Source organism: Lentinula edodes (genome assembly GCF_021015755.1).
Source record: "Lentinula edodes strain Le(Bin) 0899 ss11 chromosome Unknown C8R40scaffold_11, whole genome shotgun sequence".
Classification (NCBI taxonomy): Eukaryota; Fungi; Basidiomycota; class Agaricomycetes; order Agaricales; family Omphalotaceae; genus Lentinula; species Lentinula edodes.
In genome coordinates, this window is record NW_025764317.1 from 195,551 (window position 1) to 207,572 (window position 12,022).

The 12,022-nt window shown below is 46.7% G+C and overlaps 3 protein-coding genes across 3 annotated transcripts; 1 reads left to right on the forward strand and 2 right to left on the reverse strand.

Moving 5' to 3' along the window:
- Positions 1-5: 5 nt before the first annotated feature.
- Positions 6-6,197, reverse strand: C8R40DRAFT_1096535 (uncharacterized protein). The gene is made up of 10 exons (XM_046227741.1): positions 5,968-6,197; positions 5,413-5,904; positions 5,169-5,357; positions 4,196-5,113; positions 3,712-4,138; positions 2,203-3,658; positions 2,093-2,151; positions 1,360-2,036; positions 855-1,301; positions 6-799 (listed from the first exon to the last, which is right to left on the reverse strand). The coding sequence occupies exons 2-10, from the start codon at positions 5,787-5,789 to the stop codon at positions 265-267; spliced, it is 5,085 nt and encodes a 1,694-aa protein (XP_046088026.1). The 5' UTR covers positions 5,790-5,904; positions 5,968-6,197; the 3' UTR covers positions 6-264.
- Positions 6,198-6,858: 661 nt separating this feature from the next.
- C8R40DRAFT_1096537 (uncharacterized protein) lies at positions 6,859-8,267 on the forward strand. The gene has a single exon (XM_046227742.1). It carries the CDS (start codon positions 7,103-7,105, stop codon positions 8,168-8,170), a length of 1,068 nt encoding a protein of 355 aa, XP_046088027.1. The 5' UTR covers positions 6,859-7,102; the 3' UTR covers positions 8,171-8,267.
- Positions 8,268-9,335: 1,068 nt separating this feature from the next.
- Positions 9,336-11,402, reverse strand: C8R40DRAFT_1182898 (Mg2+ transporter protein cora-like protein; the record flags this gene model as incomplete). The annotated part of the gene is made up of 12 exons (XM_046232977.1): positions 9,336-9,840; positions 9,897-9,959; positions 10,014-10,094; positions 10,144-10,286; positions 10,338-10,371; positions 10,422-10,547; positions 10,600-10,651; positions 10,702-10,745; positions 10,798-10,908; positions 10,958-11,035; positions 11,090-11,143; positions 11,271-11,402. The coding sequence occupies 12 exons, from the start codon at positions 11,400-11,402 to the stop codon at positions 9,631-9,633; spliced, it is 1,128 nt and encodes a 375-aa protein (XP_046088028.1). The 3' UTR covers positions 9,336-9,630.
- Positions 11,403-12,022: the final 620 nt, after the last annotated feature.

Below are 12,022 nucleotides of genomic sequence, written 5' to 3' on the forward strand. Positions count from 1 at the left end.
GAAAAGGCAAGTGCTTTCGTTCATCTCAGTTAGTTCTCTGTTCTATGCTACTACAAGCTTAAGGGTCTATGCGATTTGTAAAACAGCCTTCATACTTTGGACATGTACAAGAAGTTTCCATGCGGACGATAAAAGGTTCTACATAGACGTCGCTACAAGGAGAGGAAATCTTACATGATTCAGGTTGATACAGGATGTTAAGGAGACAAGGCAAAGAAGAATAAAGATACCGTCATCTAAGGTGGTCCATCGGATACATGTATATTACGAAGCTGGCACCGGAGGTGCAGGGGGACCTCTCTTGGCCCTGGGTCGTCTAGAACTCGGACTCGGTCCGCTTACACTTTGAGTTAAATTAACGTCCCGCGAAGGGCGACTTGGTGAGATCGCAGATCCAGAGGGCCCTTCGCCACTGTTACCAGTGTCTCTGCCAACGTTGGGCGTTTTCCCCTTCTTCGATCTCTTCTGATGATTTTTCTGGTATTGACCCTTACTCCCCTGTCGGCCTTTATCACTAGATTGCAGTCTTTCGACTGCTTCCGTCTCCAATCGAACTCGCTCCTCCTCCGCATTCCACCATTTGAGGAAGTCTTCCTCCTCCCGTTTCGCCTGTTCCTCCTGTTGAATCTCTAGCAGTGAACGTTTGTCGTTGACATTGCTAGTGCCCTGTTCAAGCTGTAACTGTTGGATTGCAACAAATGAAACTCCCTTCAGATTGCTGTTCGTTATCGTTGGCGGAAGCGGTTCATGCACAGGTGTAGAAACCCAAGCCTTGGGAGTAGACTTGACGCTGGTGTTTCTGTGTGGACATCAGAATGTGGGCAGAGGTAGAACAGTAAAGAATGTGTACGTACGAGACTCTACGAGGCGCTGTTGCCGGAGCTTTGGGTGCAGGCTGACGAGAGGGTGAAAATATTGGTCCAAGGATGGGTCCTGTGTTTGAGCCAGAACTCGTTGCCTGTGAAGGCAGTCGACCGTTCAGAGGTGCAGCCGGATCCCTTGATTTGGACACAGGAGTAGGAGAGCCACCCAATGTTGGGAAAGCGTTTGGCGTAGCAGAGCCTGATCCTGGTGCGCTGCCAGTAGTGACCTTCCGAGACGATCCACTCGGCCGAGGGGATGGAGATGAGGTGGAAGGTAAGTCGAAAGTGGATCCTGCGCGTCGCAGACGTACTGAATAGGGAGATGAGCCATCATTAGGAGAATCTCTACCTTGAGCCGCCATGTAAATTTGTGTGGACCTCGGTGGCTGAGATTCAGAGACACCAGCTGCTTCGGCCATAACAGAACGCATGTCGACCCTGGATCCATGGTGTAAATTTCACAAGTACAAGTAATGAGATGGAATGTGACACATACCGAGGGACGGACGATGACTTCCAGGCTGGTGAAGGCCCAGAGGAAGATCGAGCTGTAGGAACGCGCGATTCCACCAGATCGACGGAAGGAAAACTAATATCCACATCGTCCATGTCGAAAAGGTCATCGGATTCAGGGATGGGAGCATGCGGTTTCAGTCCTGGGCTGGCAGTAGTCCGAGGCCTGGAGATAGGGCTGGGAGGCATATTCTTGCTGAGATCTTTCTGGTGTCCAAAAGAAGTACTTAGTACTGGTGAGGTAGAGGGTGGGGATGTAAAGGTGGCCACTTGAGACAGTTTTCTTTCTCGCTGCCTTCTGAGCGATCCAGTGCTCGGAACGAAAACAGTGGGAATATCTTCGTTTTCCAGCCATTCTTGCCACTTGCTCATCGCATGCTTGACTAGGACGTTACTCCGAACTATGGAGGCTTTGTTCTCTTGTCTGCTCCGGATATAAGAAGAAAGATGTTTGATAATAGACGGGTCGAGTACTTCCAGCATATGTGTCTCCAAGAACGTTTCCAAATTTTCAGAGATGTAGCTCTCGACTGAGGTGACCAATTCATATGCATGGTAGTGGGAGGCTTCAGATAGGATGTAACACGCATTATGAATGTTCAGGAATTTGAGTATCAACTGCGATGTGAGCAGCACGAGAGGGAACAGAATTAACTCATTCTGCGATGTTCAACATTTAGATTACAATTAGATAAATCAAAACGGGGGAGACTGACCGCGACAGCGATCACCTCGAACAGGAATTCCAGAATAGTGTCCACAGATTCAGCGAATTCTGGAATGATCAATCAGATAACGTAAACAAGCGTTGGGCGATATGCTTCACCAAGTGAACCAAAAAGGCCTTCAGTTTGACCGCAGCACAACCATCTCATCACGTATTCCATTACATTGGACTTCACGTGTCGCAGATCAACTTTCAGAACTCCTTCGTGACCCTTGCGTTTTTTGGTCCAATCTTCCTCGCTCAAAAAATCCTCGAAATAGACAGATCGAGCTCGCAAAATGGTCGAATGAGCGACAAGTTCGCGTCCTTCCGCCAATTGGATAACGATGTCGGGAGCGAGAGCTGAGGATGTGTAAAGAGTGGGTAAGGACGAACTCGAGTTGTTAAGATTCCATACTGTTGCAAGATCTGTTCGTAACGTTTCAGTAACGGGTCTCTTTACAACGCTTTCCATCGCCTTCAGCATCTCTGGAAGGACAAGGATTCTGGCCAAGTTCTGCAACTCAGATTTGACTTGTGTAGCAAGCGTTGGTGTAACTTCCAACGCCTCCGAAGACGAAAGTGAAGGGATACCTGTGGAGACGCGCCGATCCCAGATACAGATGAGCTCATCGGTATAAATATAGTGCAAGAGAATCAGAACGGCAAGTGAATGAAAGTTGGTGAAGGTGATGCTTCTTCGTGCAATGGCATTGCCATGAATTGACGATACAGATATGGTTTTTGAAATGGCAACAGTGCGAGCATCAACTTGGCACTTGAAAACCGACTCCGAAGGCGACAAGAGAGCGCTCGCCATTGCATTAGATCTTGCTCCCAACAGGACAGCGTGAAGGGGGACAGAGAGCTGTTGTGGCAAGGAGTAAGCCTTGGTTTTACTTCGACTTTTCTTCGTGCCGGCCACAGAAGGTTCGGAGTTTATGTATACTATGAGGTCGGCACCATACGGTAATTTCCCCGAAGACCCAATATTGGTGTCTTGCCTTGTTATGAATGCACATAACTCATACAACAATTTGATGTCCTGCTTGATACTGAGATCTCCGTCATCGTCATATTCATCAGCATCATCATCTGGTTTTTGGTGAACAGGAGACATAGCACCTGTCTGTGGAGGTACCGAGATAGACGGTGGATTAAAATTGACATCGCAGGAATCCTCGAGCCATTCGACATCCAATGGAGAGTCTACGGATCTCTTCCACATCCATGGTCTGATACTCTTCAAGTCGTGTACGAGGTCCCAACCCTTAAGCGCATCAACAGCTTTTTTCAGGCCTCGACCGACTTTCTTCGTAAGAAGCTCTTCGTCTACAGTTGGCCAACTAATGGGCCTAATGTCCGCGTCGACCCTCAATGCACCAAAAGCGCCGGTACTACTTGCACATACTCCAACGATGCGTTGAAGATATGGGATTCGAACGAATTTGGATTTCCCGCCGCCAGATGAAGATTTAGAGCCACCAAAAATGGTGTCGGAAGAACGCGCACGGACATACACGTGTCCCGAATCCGTGCATACAATGAGTGAACCATCGCCGCCGATAGCAACGTCCTAATAATGTCAATTGTAAGTTATGAAACATAACAGGAGGAAAGATCACCCACTCTCACAGCACCGACAAGGCCTCGTCTTAATGCCCAGACTCTTTGGGGCTTGATAATTTTCGCAAGAGCTATGCCAGATCCCGCGTTTCCATCCGCATCCGGGGAACCAGAGCCTGAGCCGAGTACACCCAAAGGAGGAACTCCTGGTACTCCGAAAGTGAAAACTTCCCCGCCCTCTGAGACACAAGCAAAATTGATGTTATTTTGATTTACATTGGTACTTTGAGAATTGAGCATCGCGGAGAGATTAGAGGCAGAGTTGTGAGACGACGACTGCGCAGAAGCGGCTGAGGACGAAGATATCGAGCTAAATGAAAATGGCGGAGGGCTTTCATCGGAACATACTATCTTGACAATGCGGGTGGACTTGAGTGCTTGCGGTGGACGATAGGGCGTAATTGAAAGAGGAAAAGTATGAATAGGGAAGCTAGGTGGAACAGTCAATTCATATAGCGTAGAATATATCAATTGAAAACAACTATACCTAACTCGTCCTACTTGATCTCCCCAAAAGACTAACACGTCCCCTTTCCATCCGCCTCCTACGCTTCCTATTCCGCTGAGCAAACATGCCATCGCACTTTCTCCCAGTGCGATTTGAACTACAGGCCTGGTTATCTTTGTTACTTTTCTCGGTAGAGACTGAACCTGCGCTCCAGACCCAGTAGCGGTCCTATCATATCCTAACTGACCACCATTCAAGCCCCACGTATAAACATTACTTCCTCCACCAGCTCCATCAGTCCCTTCCCGCACCCAACAAGCACTGGCCCCTTTGGACGCAGCGACGCCCAGGACAAACTCTTTCTTCAAAGGTCCATACACCCGTCGGGGTATTAACTGTATTTGTTCCCCGTTAGAGGAAATGGTCGAATCGGTTCTCGTGGTGCTCTGAGTGATGAATATAGAAGGGTCATCCAATGAGAACACATGAGCAGCACTCGATCCGTCGTCTATACTATATCCCAATTGAGAGAACCTGTTTAAACCCCAAGAATATATTTCGCCGTTCTCTGTCAATGCCAGAGTATGATCCTGCCCGAGAGCAACAGCAATCACTTTCACCCTGAATTGGGTTAAAGCTTTAGCAGGAGTGGATGGTGCCTGTGAATTAGCAGCCCAGGAAAGCGGCCTTAAAGCGTATTGTGTGTGCTGAGTTACGCCTAGACGTCCTCCAGAGCCAAAACCGCATAATGAAAGCGTCGACCCAGAGCCAATAGGAGTCGGTGAATTAGAAATGACGGCAGTGTGTAGTCTACCCATTTTTACCTGCAAGACTGCAGCACGAGCGAAACGGTCTTGCACCGGAACATGATCGGGGCTCTTGAGCACAATGCGAGGAATGGAGACAGGATCTGGAAAGGTACGATCGGAGCTATCCCCGTGCCCTAAAGAAGCGTTTCTTCAATCACGCATGAGCGTTCCGGAGATGATGCTAGAATGAACTATTAACTAACCTGTTTGCTCCCCAAGTGAAAAGTTCAGCTCCGCCGATACTTTGTAGGGGAGAAATGGTTGATGTAGCAGGAAATAAAGACGGTTCAGGCTTCGTGCCTTCTATTGTTGAGTTGTATAGATCGAACGCAGTGTAGCCCTCAAGATCTTTCAGGGTTGTGTCGGTGTTTGAGTGCTGAAGCAATAGGAGTCTTGAAAGTGCCAGTCATGACTTCTGAACGGAGAGGTTTGAAAATCTACACTTACACTACTCCCAAATTTCCGATATACATAGCGCGATGCAGAGCTGTCCACTGGCTCTCGCGGTCCTGTAGGTTTACATTGAGATCGGGTTGCCTAAGGAGTAGCCTGACGTATTCGACACTTGAAGCGTCGGTTGAAGCACTGGCAAGGTGCAAGACGGTCCGACCAAAACCATCTCTGGCATTGATATCAATTCTATCCTCATCACGGCCAACTTTGGATTTGAGAGAGCGTGGGCTGCTCCCAAAGCTCATCCCTCTAGAGGAAGCACCATCAGCAGCCCCTGACGATGCATTGTTCGAGGCGAGCAGGCGCTGGAACGCCTGTTGATTGCGAAGATGGAAGTGTGCATGAAGTGAGGTGCCGAAGCCGCTAGTCATCCAGGAATTATCTGTTCGAGGACCAGAGACTTTGCGAGACCGGGAAGGCTCAAAAAAGTCTTCTATTCGTCCTCGTTGTCCAGTAAAGCTTTGATTTCAGAGGTCGAAATCGAGGCTTTGGTAATAGTGATAAGTCTGGCCAAGAGCCTGATTGAAGGCCAAATTTTCTGAAACTCACGGAGACTACTTGGGGAGCCGATTAGCAAAAGACTACAAGTTATGAGTATAGATAGTGCTAGAATACAGAAGATGAGGGTTGAACGTAACGTTGACGCGCTGACTCGGACTTACGATGAGCAAGGCCTCGGGCCTCAGAGCCGGTCAGGGCCGGTCAAAGTGACGCTAATTTTGTTCGTGACGTGTAAATCAAACCGAACGTGCGTCGTGCCGCCTCGTGCGCCTTTTTCCTTCTCATTCTCTAGTTCTCTCTGTCTAAACTCGTCGAGGCTTATATAGCTCACCAGATTTGTATGAGTGTCACATTGAATTCAAGTTTACTGCCCAAAAAAAGTACTTTCAAAAGGGTGGTACATATTCTTTGTGGTTCTTTATCCTATAGATACACAGAATGATTTAGAAAACTATGATGTCTCTTTCTGTCCTTTTACTTACAATAATCGAGCAGACGGTTAATTGCAAGCTATTTGCTCGTCGTAACACTCGGAATGAACAAATCTTCGAGTTCATTTTCGCAGGCTTTTCAATTCTACAACATCGTAAGCAAACTCAGATACCACTTGTGCTCAACGTTCGCTCGTTTGTCGCGACACAAATTTTGAAACAAGTTGGAGAAACCTTCATAAGCCTCAATCATTCTCAGGCTGCTCTAACCATGAAACCCGGGACTTCATGGCTCAGCTCTTAGTCATAATTTCTATCTAGTATTGGATCTATGTATAGGAGTCCATTCGCGGACATTTGTGTCAAGACGGGGAAAAGCCTGGAAGGAAGAGCAGGGAAAGTCACTGGAAAGTCCTGGAAAGTCTAGAGACAGAACTTGATTGATTGATCAGTGGCAGTGCTCATGCGGGGAAAAGGACGAATCAATTCTCACGTTTTCAACTTGCCTTGTCGACTTACAGTCAACTACGTATGTTCACCCCTCCTTTACTAACAAGTTCACGTCAATGCACTTCCATCCTTCAAGCCAACTTTGACAGACTCTGAGCTCGTTGAACACGCTCGAAATATCACGTGTTTTGTAATGTCGTTATTTGCTCGCAATATGAGGATTCGTTTGCTTCACGTTCTCGGGTCAAAACGTACGATGAACAGCTTTGTATCTTCCTCAACGATTATACAGTACCTCCGGGATGCACACTTCTACCCTCTGGAATTCGAATTCCGTGTTCACTGAACCGATGCTGATTGTCCCATTGAAAACACCATTACCACCTCTCCCAACGGAAATTTTAACGCACATTTTCACTCTGACCACGACCATTGACTCTGGAGCATCCATTCGATCCTTGTTACGTGTTTCCCAAATCTTTCACGATATTTGCGCGCCTTTGAAATACCACTGCTTGTCATTGACAACAGGCTCGAGCATTGAACATTTGCATCAGGAACTAAAGCGTCTAGAAAACTCTCCAGCACATCTGCGGAGAATACTGCACCTTTACATTTCTCTTTCCCAATCTGACATACAGGGGGATACAGAATGTGACACCATAAGCCATATATTCTACATCCTCCAAAGTGCCGCGGAAACTCTCAGAACTCTCACCTTCATCTACCATAACACAGTCTTCAGTACATCTGTTCTAGGACAACTCTTGCGGAAGTCGTTCCCAGTGCTGACAGAATTGACGATACATGGGTTCTATCCTTTTCCAAGTCCCATGCCTCCAAGCGAATTACCAACCCTCATAGAAATGAATAAATCATTCATGCCAATGCTTGAGCGCTTGCACCTAAGCGGTAATCGTAACCCTTATGGATTGCTCCAGCTCTCCTCTCTTGACGAATGTTTCCCGTCACTGAGCCATCTTCGAATTTCGGGCCTTTTAATGGCTGGATCATTCGTCGAGGAGCTAAAAAGTGCTCTCGAAGAACACATCGCCTATGATGATAACCCCAAGGATCCTTGCAACACGCCCACATATGTCCAAGCGAAACTGCCTTGTAGACTGCGGTGTATCGTTCTGCAACCCGGATTTATGCCTCCGTCTAGTCGGCCAGGTGTAGCGGGCAGTGCAGTACAGAAGAATTCATGGATGATGACACGATTGAAGGATATCGAAGAAGCTGCGAAGCGCCGTCAAAATGTGCTCGTCACACTGAAGGCTCGTATGCAGGATCCGGATAAAGTTCCCGTGAGTTCGGTGTTGCATCGTGATTGGTTTGGTCGGATGAATGGGGATGAAGGATGCTGGTGATAAGTTGGTATTATTAACTTGCAGCTATGACTAGTGGCTGGCATCATGTTCTAGATGGAAACTTGACAAATATTGTTCTGTACTCCGCCGAGTTTCTTCTCCATACTGTCATGGCACCAGCTCTATTCATATAGTTTAAGCCTCTCAAAAATCGGCAAGTCAAAACTCGGACTATCTACACCGCTCTGTGTGAACCATTCTCTTCGACTGGTTTATAGAGTTCAGTACTACAACGCCAAGCTTACTTGCTCGAAGTCGGGCGCAAGTATCTCAGCCTCGAACATCTTACCGAGTTCTATGGATAAATGAGAAAGCGCATCCTGGTCGAATTGCAAAATTGGTCGCGACATGTTGTGACTTCCTAAATGTGTGCAGTGAAACTAATAAACAAAGGGGTCTCCCTGTCAGATTTTTTTTTGAATTATTCAGGCTTCCTTTGCTGCTCTTATATCGGAAATAAGGCTGTATTCATGATCTTCGTGCTTGGGGGTACGGCTTGGCACGGGAGTGAGCGAGGATTACCAGAAAACGGGATAGAGTAGACTAGGAGACAATAATGAGTAATAGAGAGACACCGAGGTAATGTGAATATGAATAAGTCGTCTAACATCGGAGAGATGTAAGTAGTATGAGCGGCGAAGTAGTTGACCATTAGAAGGACCAAAGATTTCCCTTCAACCTACCAAAAAATGGTATGCTTCCCTGAAGGTTGGATTCTGATCATGGAACTTCCTTGCCTCTCGTGTGTTAGTTCACACCGCCCAGGGCGCTGTATGCTTCAAGCGGTATCGGATCTTGCCAATTTTTCTAACCGTGCATATACAGCAAAGTGCAACCCGGTGCAAAATATGTCAAATATGTTGAATATCGCGTCGCTTCCAGCATCAGTTCAGCAGGTGTTCGTCAGGTGCGAGGGGGCAAGACTTCTAGAACAGTGGCGGACAATGAACAGGTTTATGTTCCACAGTTCGGCAACTGTTCAAAAAATAAATCCCAATATTCGAAGATAATCTTTAGAGTATACGAGAATTAATTATGGTACCGCCAGGAAGGGCGAGTTGGCCACGGGCATAACGAATACGAGTCTGATTTTCAATAAGGAGATTGCTTGCTAGTTATTTGCTGCGTATGAAAAATCACCCCAGAATGTGTGCTGTGACTTCGATCGCGCTTGTATTCGTCGCCGTGCATGTAATACAGTCAGTCATGTACTACCAATTATGGTTGGAGCCATGGTTATGGACAGGTATAGACTCGTGCTCATGATCCATTTCGGTATGACACCGGTGTGGTACCACTCCATGTTGGGACGAAGTCACACATGTATTGTGTCTGCTTCATTATTATATATTATCATGTAAGTAGTATCAAAAATGGGTCTACGTGGTTCCTCCGTGGCATACTCTATAATGTACAGGTTCCGAACAAGAAACGGGAAGATGAATTCACGTTAAACTACGTCAAAACCATCCTTCTTGGGATCTTCGTCGTAACGGTAGAGGTATCCATGGTCTGCGCGGTTTCGGCGAGTTTGATGAGTGGGAAAGTCCAACCTTACGCATTTTTACCAATTTTCGGAAGCCTAAGAACGCAACCATGAAGGATACGAATCCTGCGACCCCGGTCATTGCAAGAAAGGCATAAGGATGGCTTTCGAAATGGTTCGTTAACTGTGATGTAAGCCGTTACGGATGGAGTATTGTTCTACATAGAATATTAAGCGTACATTCATTCCCAGTAGACCAGTAATCAAAGCTCCAGTCCCAACGCCAAAGGTAGCAATAGATACCTTTGAACGGCAATGCATGAGTGAAAGGTAGTAGGAAGCGATGCAAGAACAAACCTGCAGATCGAGTGCTAAGAGTGCATTACGGTTGGAATCTAGAATAAGTTCAACAATTTCTTGGGTCGATTGTACATTCGCCTGAACAAGGGTCAAGCGACATGTCTTTACAAAGCGGAATAACACGAACTTCTAGATTCTCCACCTCATTGACGATCTCCTCCACCTGTTTAGAAAATGACTCAAGCAGTAGCTCGAGCTCCTCATGATCAAGGGGATCATGAGCAACACCATTACGTTTATCTGTGAGGTACATAGCCGACAAGTCCTCGTCTGAGATGCAGAATCAGCAACATTATAGTTTCTACGCGTTTAGAAATATACCCTGAGTGAGAACCTCGTCAAGGGCCTCGCCAACCTAAAAAAAGAATTTCGATTTGCGAAAATCATGCGAATGAATTCACATACCAGTTTTGCCCTGTTGTGGAAACTAGCCAAACGCCGGGAGTAGTGTAGCAAACGTTTGAATCGATCGTGGTCGATATCATCTTCGAGCTCTGCCAAGAGGCCGCCGACAAGTGTACGTATGAAAACCTGGGCGAGGAGGTATTAGCTGCCAGACGCGTCACATCCGAAACAGTATCACCATTTCTGCTTCCAAAGCTGACAATACAGATAACAAGGTAGACTCAAGAGCTCTGGCGTCATGATAAAGATATAGTGTGAGCGAGGGTCATTTAAAGCATACCGGAATTCATAAGGCAGCCCGCCCCCTTTGAGCTTCAAATTATGCTGTACATATTTTATTTCAGAGGGGAGCAATTAAACCGATGAAAAGCGTTACTTCTAGGTGGTAAAGATAAACGGAGTGGAGTCTTGAGTCGGCAGAACCATATGTATCGAAAAGCACAACAGTATCAGCCTTGATGAGAGCTCGGATATGGAGGATATTGACCTGTAGCAAGTTGTTCACCCAAATGTTGGGGATGACTGGACACTCTTACCAGAATAGCTTCCTTTCTAATTAATATGGTGGGGACGAGGTTTGGTACTCTAGAATCAATTTTGCGGAGATCACGAGGCTTTGGGGCGCATCAGATTATAAGAAAACAATCGATTTGTTCAAAAAGACCAACATTCAATTGATGCTCGGCACTCAGGTCGGACTTTTTGAATTGCCCAGAAATCGTCTTGACATTGCCTACATATTCTTGTCAACTTTCTGAACAAACAAGAGCATGTCCACAATCACCTTCAGCGTCCAAAACTGTACCTGAATGAATCTGGTAAGTCAGTAGGTTGATCCGCATCTCGAACCGGTGGCTCACAGCGTAGCATGAGATCAGTAGGTTGGCGGCCCTTCATAACCTTCTCCAGGATGGCTGCTTTCCCTGCCTCCTCTTCCGCTGGAGAAAGAGGCCTCGATTGACCTGGCTGTGATTTCCACATGTGTCGCACTTGGTAAGCAGTAACGCGTCCAACGACCATATTTTGGGTCAGTGGAGAGGGATCAAGCAAGGAATTGACGCTTGGGCGAAATGACCTCCGAAAGGCTTCGCATCCTGGCCAGCGGGGACCGCCGTGAAGCGTTGCACGTTGATAACTCGATGATAAGCCAGTGACATTGTAAGATGCATGCACTACATGTTTCACGAGAGATTTTGGACCAGCAGTATGCATACGCAAAGGGTAAATTGAAAAAAATCGGGTCCAACGTTGAAAATTGTGTTTGTATCACAGCGACGTGACGGTCACAGGCACGGCGGATCAACTTGAACTAGGCTAGGCCCCATGTCGGCCCATGAAGAATATTTGCGGGGTGATCTGGGGAAATCTATTCTTCACTTCGTCCGGCCAATCTCCAGCTTTGCGCACGTCGCTGAAGCTTTAGAGAATCAATAAAAACTCAAAACACTATATGCCTGTGAAATCAAAGTGCTTTCTCGATCTTCTATATTCATGCACTGACAAAACAAAAAGACATTTGCTCCTTCTTAAATAAGAACTCAGAGATTAAACTTATTACCTGAATTTTCCTTGCGATTCATTTCGCCAACTTTTTCTCCAGG

What these genes read in the sequence shown, in the direction of transcription:
- C8R40DRAFT_1096535 (XM_046227741.1), bottom strand. Translation starts at nt 5,789, where the DNA reads ATGACTAGCGGCTTCGGCACCTCACTTCATGCACACTTCCATCTTCGC. An exon ending in GATCAAGTAGGACGAGTTAG is followed by an intron (nt 4,139 to 4,195) that starts GTATAGTTGTTT and finishes TGTTCCACCTAG; the next exon opens with CTTCCCTATTCATACTTTTC. An exon ending in GCCTTGTCGGTGCTGTGAGA is followed by an intron (nt 3,659 to 3,711) that starts GTGGGTGATCTT and finishes TGACATTATTAG; the next exon opens with GACGTTGCTATCGGCGGCGA.
- C8R40DRAFT_1096537 (XM_046227742.1), top strand. Translation starts at nt 7,103, where the DNA reads ATGCACACTTCTACCCTCTGGAATTCGAATTCCGTGTTCACTGAACCG.